This window comes from Pangasianodon hypophthalmus, chromosome 16, assembly GCF_027358585.1.
Source record: "Pangasianodon hypophthalmus isolate fPanHyp1 chromosome 16, fPanHyp1.pri, whole genome shotgun sequence".
NCBI classification, from domain to species: Eukaryota; Metazoa; Chordata; class Actinopteri; order Siluriformes; family Pangasiidae; genus Pangasianodon; species Pangasianodon hypophthalmus.
In genome coordinates, this window is record NC_069725.1 from 18,972,106 (window position 1) to 18,985,482 (window position 13,377).

At 38.5% G+C, this 13,377-nt stretch overlaps 1 protein-coding gene and 1 long non-coding RNA gene across 2 annotated transcripts in view; one reads left to right on the plus strand and one right to left on the minus strand.

The window, feature by feature from the left end:
* Nucleotides 1-8,115, minus strand: LOC113530357 (uncharacterized). Its single transcript, XR_003403141.3, has 2 exons — nucleotides 7,953-8,115; nucleotides 1-266 (listed from the first exon to the last, which is right to left on the minus strand). It is a non-coding gene; the product is annotated as an uncharacterized LOC113530357 (long non-coding RNA).
* Nucleotides 6,403-13,377, plus strand: part of esyt1a (extended synaptotagmin-like protein 1a) — a 27,336-nt gene continuing 20,361 nt past the window's right edge. The window contains exons 1-2 of the mRNA XM_026920254.3: nucleotides 6,403-6,922; nucleotides 9,739-9,780. Of these exons, the coding sequence (XP_026776055.3) occupies nucleotides 6,611-6,922; nucleotides 9,739-9,780 (354 nt within the window). The 5' untranslated portion in view covers nucleotides 6,403-6,610. The remainder of the gene's footprint in view (nucleotides 6,923-9,738; nucleotides 9,781-13,377) is intronic.

The window sequence follows — 13,377 nt, forward strand, 5'->3', positions numbered from 1 at the left end:
TATTATTTACAAAAAGTTTAATATTGTCTTGTTTTGGTTAGCAAAACAAACAAATTGGCCTGTTGATGGCTCCCTGCAGCAGCCATTTTACTAAATGTTCTGGTATTGGACCAGTTGTGACAGCAAGCTGTTGTGGGTAACATGGCTGCCTCAAAGCTCCAGGGTCCCTGGTTCCATCCTGAGCTTGGACTGCTCTCTGTGTGAAAGCATGTTCTTCCCATGTTGTGTCTGGGTTTCCTCCGGTGTCTCCAGCTGGATTCTGCCTGCTGTCCAGAAACATACAGGTAGGTGAATTGTCTGTTAAATACTTCATAGTTGTGAGCGTATGTGTAATGTATGCTGCAGCGGACTGCCATCCCATCCGGGGTGAATTCTCCCATCTTGTGCCCAGTGTTACCAGACTGGCTTTGGATCCAATGCAAGCATGACCATGACAATGTAAGTTGCTGAAGATGAATTGAGTATACTATATTATCCAAGTTTTCAGTTATGAACATTGTCCAAAGGCATAAAAAAATAAATGGGTAAATGCAAATTTCTATGCACTTTCCATTTGGTATTGGCTAGTATTTCTGTTTGATTTTGGTGTTACATTGGGGTTGCGTATAGCAGATGTGATCACAAGAGGTCAGTGCAATGCCACAGACATTTTGATACCAATTCTAAACAGGGCCTTAGTCGATGTATTTCTAACAAGTACAAATATGCAGTCAAGAAAATCAAGAAGTTATTTTACAAAGTATAAATCATTTAAGATAAATGTGTAAGGGTGGCAATACTACACTTTGTGATACCTGTGAATACTGCAGTACCAGTTTAAAAAATTAATTATTTAATAACACATTTCATACATTTAAAAAGCAGTTCAAAGTGCTTCACAGTGTGAAGTAAAGAACAGAGAAATAAACAAAATGTCTAAAATAGTAAAAATAATAATGCAATACATACTAGCAGTGGAAGAAATAAAAAAAGTATAAAAATACTCAATAAAAATAGTAGAAATGTAAACATAATGTGCCAGTAGAAGTAAGACAAATAAAAGCTGGTTAAATAATAATGTGGAAAAAAAAATTTTTTTAACTGTTTTCTAAAACTGTCCTGGCAAATGTTAATTGCTAATGTGTTCCAGATATTTGGTGCATAAAATGAAACATATTTACACTATGCATTGTGTGGTATAAAAAAGGTGAGTTATTAAAATGTTACTATTATAACAGCCTTGACAACACTAGTTTTCTGTAAGCTTGTTTAGCTTTTATCTCTCCATCTGTCCGAGACTTTTATACTTGTGATTCAGTTGGCTTATGTGTACATTACCGTGAAATGCTCACTAAATTCTGTGTAATCAGGAGACCCTGGTGTGCTCTTAGTGGAATCAGTTAAAAACAACAGGTGCTTCTGGGTTACAAGCTTTGTGATGAAATCAAGAGAAGCTTTTTACTGGTCTGACAATAACCGAGTCAGACCTGTAAACTTTGTACAACATAAAGTTGAAGCAGCTTGCTCTTAAAATGAAATACATATACACTATACATGTGTTGGATGCTATTTCTAAAAAAAAATAAAAATTAAAAAAAATAACACAAATGGATACAAAAATATATATCTAAATTTATGTGAGAGCAATTTTGGCCATTATGCACTCAATAAGTTGAATGAAAATGGTCTGTAAACCTACAGTATATTTCTTTAACATGCATGTGCTAGTAAAATGGCATACAGCTCCATTTATAATATAGTGTTCTGGATTTCTCTTGGCAGTAAGTAGCAGACCTGCCAGATGTGTCTATGACTAGTTTAACAGATCCTGAGCTTATAGGCCCTTTCGACTCGTCACGCACATTTTCCACCCACTGACAGCACTAACAGTGCCGCTCGTCACATGGTCCTATTGTGTAAACACCTCCAGCACTCTTCTAATGTGAAGAAAAATAAAAGCCCTGTATTCACTGTTACCCTAGGCACTAACACAATTTTCAGTAAGCTTGTTGATCTTTTCATCTGCACAATAGCGGATGTAGTGCCTATGAATGAGATTTCACGCAACATGTTTAGGCTTGGGAAGATTGGTAGACGTGAAAAGGCCTAAATTTCAGGGGATGAACTTGTAAAACATTACATCTGGGTGCTAGCCAAGATTCAAGCGCAATAATTAAGTGAACACACACTCAGGTCCTGTAGAGATGTACAGACAAGGTAAATGTGCTACTTTTAAGGTCGTATTATGAGAGAAATTGCATCCTTTAGGTTAAAAAAAAAAAAAAAAAGGTGTCCTTGGATTTAAAAAGGTGTAGCAACGTAGTGACAAGCATTTATAACCTGAAAGATGAAGTTTAGTACCTTTTTCAGATCCAAATCCCTAGACATGATTTCCGTTTTCAAAGAAAGTCCCATTACACAGGAAGTGACATAAAGCACATTTTAGATTTTTCAAATATAGCTCCCAGCTCATTAAATGGTTCTTTCAAGGCCTCTATAATAAAAGGCAAAAGCCTGGTGTGGTTAAGGATTTATGGCAGGTGTGATCCGGCTTGTTTGGAATGAAAACCAGCAGCCATTTAAGCTCTTTATAAATTTTGCAGGACATCCCTGACCAAGTTCATCCACATTGTACTGGCACTTTATGTAATTGCAAAGCTCACTTAATAAAGTAACAAAATTTAACAAAACTCACTTAATAAACTTCATAAGCTCACTTAATAAAAGCCACCACAAACAGACCTGTCCATCAGCCTGCTCTAGCTAAAGAAGACCTGAAACATTATAAAGAACATGAAAAATATTGTTTTCCAAAAACATTGTTCTGTTGATGTCTTCCTGTCCTGCAGCGACCATTTTAATAAATGTTCCAGGTTTGTAACAGTTGTGATGGCAAGCTGCTGCCTGGCTGCCGAATTGTCTTTTGCCTTTAATTATAAACACTATTATGGATTATTGGTCAATAATCAATTTTTGTCTCAAAATTTGAGCATGCAGAGGGTAGAATTGCCACCTCACAGCTCCAGTGTCCCTGGCTGGAACCTGAGCTTGGGTTGCTGTCTGTGAAGGCATGTTCTCCCCGTGTTTGTCTGAGTTTCCTCCAGGGTCTCTCTGGTTTCCTCCCACTGCCCAAAAACATGCAGCTTTTTGTCTACGCTAAATTGCTCTTAGTTATGAATATGTGTGTGCATGAAGCCCTGTAATTTAGTGCCATCCTATCCAGTGTGAATTCTTCCAGCTTGTACCCAGTGTCACCAGGATTGATACTGGATCCAATGCAAACACGTAACCTTGGGTTTCTTATAGCGGCTTTGGCAACCAAAGAGATTTCACAGAAAATGTTTAGACTTGGGCAACTGGTTCATGGGAAAAACGTAGCAAGAAATGTGCACTGGAGCAGAACTAGTATGGTGTAGCTGGTCCCAGGCACTAATTCCACTTTGTGGCTAATTACTGACACCAGATTGTTAACGCATGAAAAAAATTGGCACTAACCAATAGTTGAATTATACAATTTAACCCCTTTAGCTTGTTCCTTCCACCTTTTTAGAAGTAAACAATGAAATACTTCTGCTTCATGATTACAATGTAATTTTCTATTATACCTAATGCATTACAACTGTGACTTACTCATGAAATACTTCAATCTGTTGTGTTAATGTTGTGAAATTTGAATGGTAATCCATAGCTTTCTCAAACTGTAGAGATCTTGGAGGTCTAGGAAATGCATATTATATACAAGTTATTCAGTTTACTTGGTGAAAGTGTCAGAATGCCTTAGAATGCCTCAACTATAAACAAAGAAAGAGGAAAGAGAAATAATTGGACAGGGCTCCTATGAATAGATCATTTTTTTTTTCACATCTGGTCCACCTTGACTGCTGATAAGTGGGAAACTCTCATAACTCCCCAAGGCTAATGGATTGGTATTTTTAATGCACATACTAGATAGTTAGCTAACAGCTACAATTTACGATATATTGATCTGTCTTGTTGTAACGTACTGTATATTAAATGCCACTATTTGGTGAAAGAAAAGCCTGTTGAATGGTCAGTAAATTAGTGAGTAACATGACTGGCTTTGCTGTTATTTGGTCATGGCTGCTGTGCTAGCATTTGCATATAGTGCTATGGTTTTTAAGGCATTGGACACAGGCAGCAGGGCTAGAATAGTGCGGTAAGTGCAGAATAGTGTCAGGGTGTCTGGAATTACTGGTTGCTCAGAAGCCTTGCTAGCTTTGAGCTTTTCTGTGATAATGTTGGATGTTAAGCAGGTGTAGACTGTACTACTGGCCATAAGAGGGCTACAAAATTACTGAATGTTTACAAATTGTTAAGGCGTGGAAGTATACACATGCAAATACATTATTTGGAAAAGTAATGTGAGTAGGGCTCAAACGTAAGGCTTGTGACTGAATATACAATTACACATGCCTATAGAGAAGCAAGATGTTCCAGAACCAAAGCACAATGGATAATGCATAGAGCAATCAAACAATACACACTTAAGCCCAAATCTAAAGCCTAAATAATGGTGATTTGTATGTTACAAACATAAAAAAAAAAATAATAATCGCAAGTAGCTAGCTCAAGCCAAGAAAATCCTCACCCTGGTTAACCTATTGCTTTCAATATCTACAAATTGACCAATGTTAGTCCTCCAGACTACACGATAGGCTGGGAAATCTTGATGGGTTATCAAAACATATAGACTGAGTGATGATAGACATCATTCTGACGTCCATCGCGCCTCCTGTTTGCAAAAAGTGTCCATAAACACATTAGTCTTTACTGCATACTATCAAATTAGACACCTTTCCAAGCCAACAGAAGCTGGTTGTGAAGTCCCCAATTTCATCTTAGCTAACTAGTTAGCTATCATATCAGTGAAGTTGGCTTGCTAACTAACTATTTAACATGAACTTAGCTTGCTAGTTAGCTAATATGCCTAATTTATATTGCTTTGATAAACCTACAGGACTAAGCTACACCTAAAATCTACATCAAGAACCTTGCTAGCTGACGCTAGATAGCTAGGTCACATTCTTGCTGAGGAGTTGCCTATAATAGACATGTTTTGCTCATTAAATTTGGCTTTCAGTGCCACAGTGTCCTCGGTGTTGTAACCGTAAAACATTAGGTGTGGAACATGTGCGCAAACAACAAAGTTGTAAGCATCAAGGGACTCGTATGTCTTAAGTTACTATGAGATCGGTCTGTATATCCAGCCATTGCAGGCTAGGTGACCACTTATGATAATTTAGCTACTGACAGGACACCAAGCCATACTGATCTTCTAGAGTGACACCATCTGAAAGTGTTAGCCACATAGCCCTCCCTGTCTTTTAGTGCTAATCCATAATAATAAATGGACATCTGGCTCCTAAATAAACCTCTTGACAGATTCTTCAGTTAGATTATAACCAAGTAACGTAAAGTTGCTAGGCTACTCAGGTCTTTTTGCAACCAAATTGCATGTATAACACCAAAGAGGTCTATAGACTTATGTTTTTTTGTTTTTTTTTTAATGAAATTAAAACAAAAATTGGCCACATGGTGGTGCAGAAGTTGGCGGTTCGATCCTGAGCTTGGATTAATGTCTGTATCGAGTTTTGCATCTTCTCCCTATGTTTATGTGGGTTTCCTCCCATGTCCCAAAGCATGCTGGTAGGCTATTTTATACTATTGCCTGTAGGTGCCAATCTGTGTGTGCATGGTGGCAAAGTAATGGACCCATCTGGAGTTAATTCTCCCAGCTTGCTCGCAGTGCTACTAAGCTCTCTAGTGTCTTTAGAGATTCACTTTGACTGACCAGGTTACTGATGTTGAATGAGGGGGACAGGGTGGCTTAGTGGTTAGTACTGTTGCCTTGTACCCATGGGGTTGGGAGTTCGATTCCTGCCCCCGCCCTATATGTGTGTGTGGGGTTTGCATGTTCTCCCTGTGCTTCGGAGGCTTCGGGGGTTTCTGGGTACTCTGGTTTCCTCCCCCAGACATGTATTGTTAGCTGCCTGGCATTTCCAAGTTGTCCACAGTCTGTGAATGGGTATATGAGTGTGTGATTGTGCCTTGAAATGGGTTGGCACCCTGTCCAGGGTGTCCCCCAAGTCCCCTGGGATAGGCTCCAGGCTCCCCTACAAACCTGTTTAGGATAAACAGTACAGAAGATGGATGGATGGATGGATAGATGATGGCCAAACCCCCATTATTTCTTATAGACAGAAAATCTCTAAAGAAAAAGCTGTAATAATTTATATATAATAAGCTATATAGTTTAACATCAGAAATGATGAATAAACTGTAACAGTTCGATGTACAAACTGTCTCTATAGATTCTTATGCGTTTGTTGTTAAAAGAAAAAAGGAAGCAACAAGCATGGAGGGCACGAGCTTCTGAAAACCCGCCCCGACACGCCCGCGCGCAGAAACTCTACTCCGAATGATTGCAGCGCAGCCACGTAGCGCTCGAGCCAACTCCACTGCATGCTCAAGCAAATCGCTTTTTACATCAAAGCGCAAATGATCGCACGCGCAACACCTCTCCTTTTGTGAAGGAAAGCCTTTATTGTCCGGGGAGGGGAAAGGTAGCGGGTGTTTTGGGTTTTTGTGTGTGTGTGTGCGGGAAGCGGCGATGCAGCAGGAGGATGCGGGGCCGCGCTCCGGCGCTGAGGACTCTCCTGCTCCAGACACCGCGGCCAAACAAGCCGTTTCCGTGCTGCTGTCTTTCGGGAAGTGCCTCGGAGCACTGCTGCCCGTCTACCTGGCTGGATATTTCGGCTTCAGCCTGACTTTTGTCCTGCTCGGCCTCGCTGTGTACATGGGATGGCAGCAGCACCGTGATAGAAAGCAGCACCGCCTGCACAGCGCTATGTATCTGCAGGAGAATGAGCAAGATTTCACCACAACACAAGTGTTCAAGAGCAAGCGGGAATTGCCGGCATGGGTAAGGCTTTAGAAAGGGTTTAAAGATGGATTCAACGCAATACGCACATGTGTGTTCCACTCTGTGTGTGTGTGTGTGTGTGTGAGTGAGTGAGTGTGGGGTAAACATCTGCCAAACATCTCTCAGCTTCAAGTCAGCTTCCAGATCAGTATACTCATCTCATCTGTACATATGAATGGTTAGGTTTTCATGGCCAGGGCATTTATAATGAACATGCTTATGTAGAGCTGATTTGAATTGCCTTACCTCACCATTATTCACAAGTCAATCCTGTAAGAAGGTTCATACACTATTTGAGGACATAAACCTTGCATATAACAACACCAACAACAATAATCATCATCATCATCATCTGACACAGACCTGAACATACATAATTAAAACATTACTTGTAGAGATATGTTTACGTTCATAGCTTTCCAAAAGGGTATACCACTTCTATAACTCTTCTTTTAATTATCAATATATTACCACAAAAATATAAACAGTACACCATGACTAAAACATATTCGACTAGTTTGTTGGTATGGTGTGCAATTACTTTGACACTTTTTTCCACTTTTTGATATGTATCGTATTATTTAACTTTGCTAATTGCTGTTCATGTGATCATGTGATCATTATATCTCTAAATCATCATATCACCCAGCCCTACTTTTTCATCTTACTTCACATTGTTCACACAGTTCACCGAATCATATAAGATTAGTACGTCACTGCACTTAATCATGTAGTATTAGTTACTGCACTTAATACAGGTGTTATCTTATATTGTGATCTTGGGAGTATTATAAGGTTTCATCTGCCATTCAACCTTCAGTCAACTCAGATAAAACCTTATAATACTATGGTTACGGCATCATGGTCAGTTTAAATCTATTGAATATGTCTCTTGAAAGTGAAAAACTGACAGCCTGTAGGATAAGCGGTGCAAGGTTTTTAAGATTATAAACACATCTTCAGTCAGTTTGCATTGCTACTACTAGATCTGTCTGTCAGAACATCTTGACATGAAGCTGGAGGTGCTTACCGTGCACAAAGGAAGCTGATAGACACTTTTGTCCTGTTTTTCACTGCACCTATTCTCTCAAATTTTATTCATATCACATGCTCTGGGCCAAAACTGTTAATTCTGCTCCTCTATGTCCTCTCCTACTCCCTGTTTGCCGTGTTCCTCTCCTCCCCCATTCCACATTAACACCATCACATTCCACAGCCTGGCCAGATCCTGGCTATATTTGGACATCTAAGGATCACGTCTCCAGGGATTGATACAACAGCCTATGAGATGCCACAGGGACATGCAAAATGAACAAATCACATCAAAATTCTGCTCTACGAAAGGCTGGTGTATCAATCCCTGGAGATCTGATACTTTAAATGTCCAAATATAGCCAGGATCTGGCCAGACTGTAGAATGTGGTGGCGTTAATGTGGAATGGGAGAAAGAACAGAATTTGAAGCAAGAATGAGTTTAGAAGAACAGAGCTTAGTTGGATCTGTGCCACAGTGCCACTTCCCTTCTCTAGCTGTACCCACTTCTGGTTTCACTTCTAGTTTAAATTGAATCTGATTGTTAGACTTGGTGTTCCCTACACTCTTAAAACAAGGGCTTCTTCAAGGTTTCTTTAAGGATTCATTAGATTATTAAGGGTTCTTAGCTTCCAATGAAAAAAAAACACTGTAAGGATTCTACACTGAACCTTTAAGGATTGTTTAGAGGGACAACCAAAGAACCCTTAAAGGTTATAAACTTTCTCGTGTAGTTCAGAGACGTGCCAGTTTGAGTATAAGCCTTAACCCTAAACAATTGGTATGACTTGTAACTTTTCTTGCTTCATGTGCTGCTCTTAAAGAAGCATTTGTATGTTAATCTTTATACTTAACGTCATCTTCAATGATGTCTAAGATTTTAGTTTGTAGTGAAATGTCTGAGTTTTTTGGTTTATACCTAGTTCATCAGCATGATCTGTTTTCGCTTTGGTTAACGGTTTCCTGCATTACCCACGATGAAATTCGACTACCCACTGATAACGGAGCCAGGGTGATTTAGCCCTCGCTTTATCTCTACCTAAAGAGGCTGACGTAGCAGCACTTTAGTCCTTTAGTCGGTCCAGGTCTCTCACCTCCTCATCTGTACACTCGGCTCAAACAGTACACTTACAGTTTTTAGGTCAGAAGATTTCCAAATCCGTGAATGTAGAAGGTCTGAACTTACTAGGTTCCGTTCACACACATCATGACTTCATTGAAACAGACGTGTTGATGTCTTTTAGTACAAAATTCACAGTTAATATGTTTACTTTTATATTAGTATTCAATCTCTGGATTACTTATCCAGGGGTCTGTGAAGCATAGCCAGGGAATTTAGTTAATCAAAACCCACCATTATATTATATATTATAGTTATTAACCTGTTTGATTGGTCCCTTGTTTTGGGAGGGGTTTAATCCAAACACTAATAACCCCAAAACAAGTTGCCCTGTAGGTCATGTATGTACACATTTAAATAATGTTCATGAAATAAATCTCTACTTGTCTATTTTACTATTTTTGAAGTCATCTCTGGCTATACAAAACACATTGAAAACTCCTGACTTAGAGGAACTAGTTGTTATCTCAAGTCTAATCTCATGACTTCCTGAGAAACAACCAAAACTTGCCTGAGAGCGTCTATTTATTTTGCTCTTCCTCTGAGTTTTCATATCATCTGCCCCTTTAGGTATTTGACTATTCACCAAAAGATAGCACTTCTTTTGTAAGACGTTGTAACATGGAATGCTTATTTACAAGTTTGTGCTTGTCGTTTCTTATAGGTGAATTTTCCAGATGTGGAGAAAGTTGAATGGCTTAATAAGGTATGTTATAATACTAGTATACACATTTGCCCATGTGCATACAAAATAAAATGTACAAAAATATGTTAATATGTTCCAATACTTGGGTAAAGTTTTATTGTGCTGTCGAGTTTCCTTATCTTATGGGCCAGTCTTTCCATTACAGTATAATTGCCAGCACTCAGAGCACATCAGTGCACAGTCAGAGCTCTTTATTTGCACTTACAGACTCTATTGCTCTGTTGGAAGCATATAATAAACTGTACAAAGCAGTGATTGTAGCAAGGTCTGGTTTTCACCAGCTCACTCAAATCCAAGGCCTCTCTATCCTTCTTTCTCTCTCTTTCTCTCTCTCTCTCTCTCTCTCTCTCTCTGGCACATGATCTTTCTAAAATGTCTCTGCGATATTACCCTTGAGTCCAGCTGCTGTTTATCTCTGGCTTTTGAGCTACACACAATTTGTGTATAATTCTATAAATACGTCATGTATAATAAGGTTTTTATGACCTTTTCTGGGAAAACAGCATGAGTGAAACCAGTAGTATATAGAGTTCATTTTTAGACTTTTGTTTTTGCCCAGTCATTTCAGAGGAGCTTATACATCACAAGCAGTGTTTAAAGAAAAATAAAAAATAAAATGGGACATTCACAGTATATATTACTCGCTATCATAGTTTTCAGTTCATAAGTGTCATGTTTTTATAAAGAATTATACCGCAGCATTGTTGAATTCTCGATTCTGATTGGCCAGAAGGTGTTGTTTAACTTTCTGTAGTGTCCAGCACGGCTTGGACAATAGTCCCGGTTACAAGGTTTAATTTGATGCACTCTATCGTTTCTATAGTAACAGCTTCCATACGTATAAGAAGTTTTCTCTCATTTCTGACCACCCTGTTTTAAACCTTCACTGTACAAAACTGACAGTAAAATGCAGTAAACAGCTGTAATTATATTTACAGTAAAGTACTGCAACATTTGCTCATTTGGTTGACGCTTTAAGAAGAAGTGACTTACAATTGGATACAACTAATATAACAGTTGAGGGTCTTGCTCAAGGACCTGAACATGGCAGTTTGGTGTTGCTGGGTTTTGAACCCAGACCTTCTAGTCTGTAACTCAAAGCCTTAACCATTGAGCCACCTAAACTAGCTCAACCAGCTTACATTGATTAAACCAATTCTACCACTGAATGAACTCATACTAAAAGATTGCATTAATTCAAGGCAAGTTAGCTGTGCTATTTGTAGTGGCTTTGTGGTTAAGGCTTTGAATTACAGAGCAGGAGGTTGTGTGTTCAAATCCCAACATTGCCAAAGTGCCATGGTTGTGTCCTTGAGCAAGACCCTTAACCTCCAGCTCACTTATAAGTAGCTTTTTTTTTTTTTTTTTAAAAAAAGCATCAGCCAAATGAGCAAATGTACTGGATTGTGTGTTATTTTATACTATGTAATATATTTCAGTACTTTACTGTAAATATGTTTACAGGTGTATATTGTAATTTATTATTATTATTTTTTTTACAGTACTTTAGTACTGTAACCCTGTACAACCCTGTAGCTAGTAAATTACTGTAAAATTTACAGTCATTTTTTTTTTTTACAATGTTGTAGTACCTTTTAAGATGAATTTGTCATGTAGAAATAACATTTTGGGGTCATTAGTATCAATACATCTCCATGCCCCTTAGCTCCAAACCGCATACCTCACACTCCAGAAGAAGGGCCTCTGGAATTCACAATCTTAAGTTTTGACTCTAGTCATGGTCGAAACTGATATGCCAGTATTTTTGGAATAACTGACTAATGATTAATGATCAACACTTCTCAGAAACATGGTGTGAAGGCCATGTTTTCGCAGTGCTGCAATGGCATATGTATGTGGTTCACAGGAAATAATTCTTAGTTGTCAGTAGGGAAGTAGTCTTGTGGTTTAGAACTAGATATGACAGGATGTTATGTGGTTAAAGAGATGCATAGAGGCTATTTGCTTAACTGTTTATTTAGATATTTAATTTTGATATTTAGAGATGCTGTCCTGATTCTGCACCACCATTTTTTATAGGGTAATTTTTACTGCTACTGCGCATTTAGTCCATTTACTTTGTTATTAAATGGGTTAACACATACAGTTAAAGTCATCACTGCATTGCATTGAGTTTGCCTAATATAGGGGTGTAACTTGCACAGCAGCAACCTAAGTGTTGCATCATCTGCTGAATTCTTATTCTTATTAATATTATTATTATTATTGTTATTATTATTGTTAGTAGTAGTAGTAGTAGTATTAGTATTAGTAGTATTATTTAGTTATTCATCTTTAAGCATATTTTTTAGTACCTACATAGTTATCAAGTCTAAAGCTGTGGATGGTTCCTGTGAGTTCCTGTGCATCGGGGACCATGCAGAGAAATACGGCCACTTTATTAGGAATACCTGTACACCTGCACATTCATGCAATTATCCAATCATATGCCAGCAGTGCAATTTATAAATCATGCACATACAGGTCAAGGTAAAAAAAAAAAAACCAAAACAAAAAACATCATCTGGTCTTTTTTCCAATCTTCAACTGTCCATTACAGTGGTAAAGAGCCACCGTGGTGGTAAAGAGTGGTTATTTGAGTTCCCGTAGCCGTTGAAATGCAGTTCTCCTCTGGCCTCTCTTCTTAACAAAGCATTTCTTCTCACTGCAGCTGTCACTTTTTTTTTTTTTTTTTTTTTAAACCATCCTTTGTAAATTCTAGAGACTGTTGTGTGTGAAAAGCCCAGGAGATCTGCAGTTTTTGAAATATGCAAACCAGACCATCTGGCACCCGTAACCATACCACGGTTAAAGTCACTGAGATCACATTTTTCCCCCAGTCTGATTATGAGCCATTAAAGGGATTTCACCACAAACCTAAACATCTTTCCAAAGCCACTCCCTCCCATTCAGCTAAGACATACATGCATGCATTAAGAGACTTAAGAGCAATACCTGCATGTACTGAATTTGTAGAATTAGGTTGTGTAAGTGCTTAACATAACATACTGTGCAAAGTATTTACCTTCCATACGGCTGACCTCTTTTCATGACTTTTAAATCTCACAGACACACCAGTGTTTACTCTTGTTTTTTTCTTTTGCGCAGTTCCATTTCTTTCTGCATGTTTTCCTTTTCCCTGCTTTAACATTTTCTTAGAACAGTTACTACTGTAAGCTGTTATCGATGATGTCAGTCTCAAAATTTCAAATGGCTTTTTAGCTACTCAGCCCTTTTTATTTCTCTAAGATATATCAATAACTCCATTGTAATCCCAGGCTTATTGCCTATAACGTCAAGCTAGCATTTTGTTCCCATTCATTTCTATCCTATTCTAGTTCATGTACATGTTAAACAGCTGAAATCAATAGCTGTTTCCTGATTGGCTAACACAGATAGACAGTGTATTGCAGTCATGTTTAAATTTTTAGCTGCTGAATAGAGATTCAGGGCAGCACGGTGTCCCAGTCCCCAATTCGATCCTGGCCCAGGTTTCCGTCCGTATGGACTTTTGCATGTTCTCCTTGTGTCCATGTGGGTTTCCTCCAAGTTCTCTGGTTTTCTCCCACCTCTCAGAAACATGCAGCTAGGTGCACT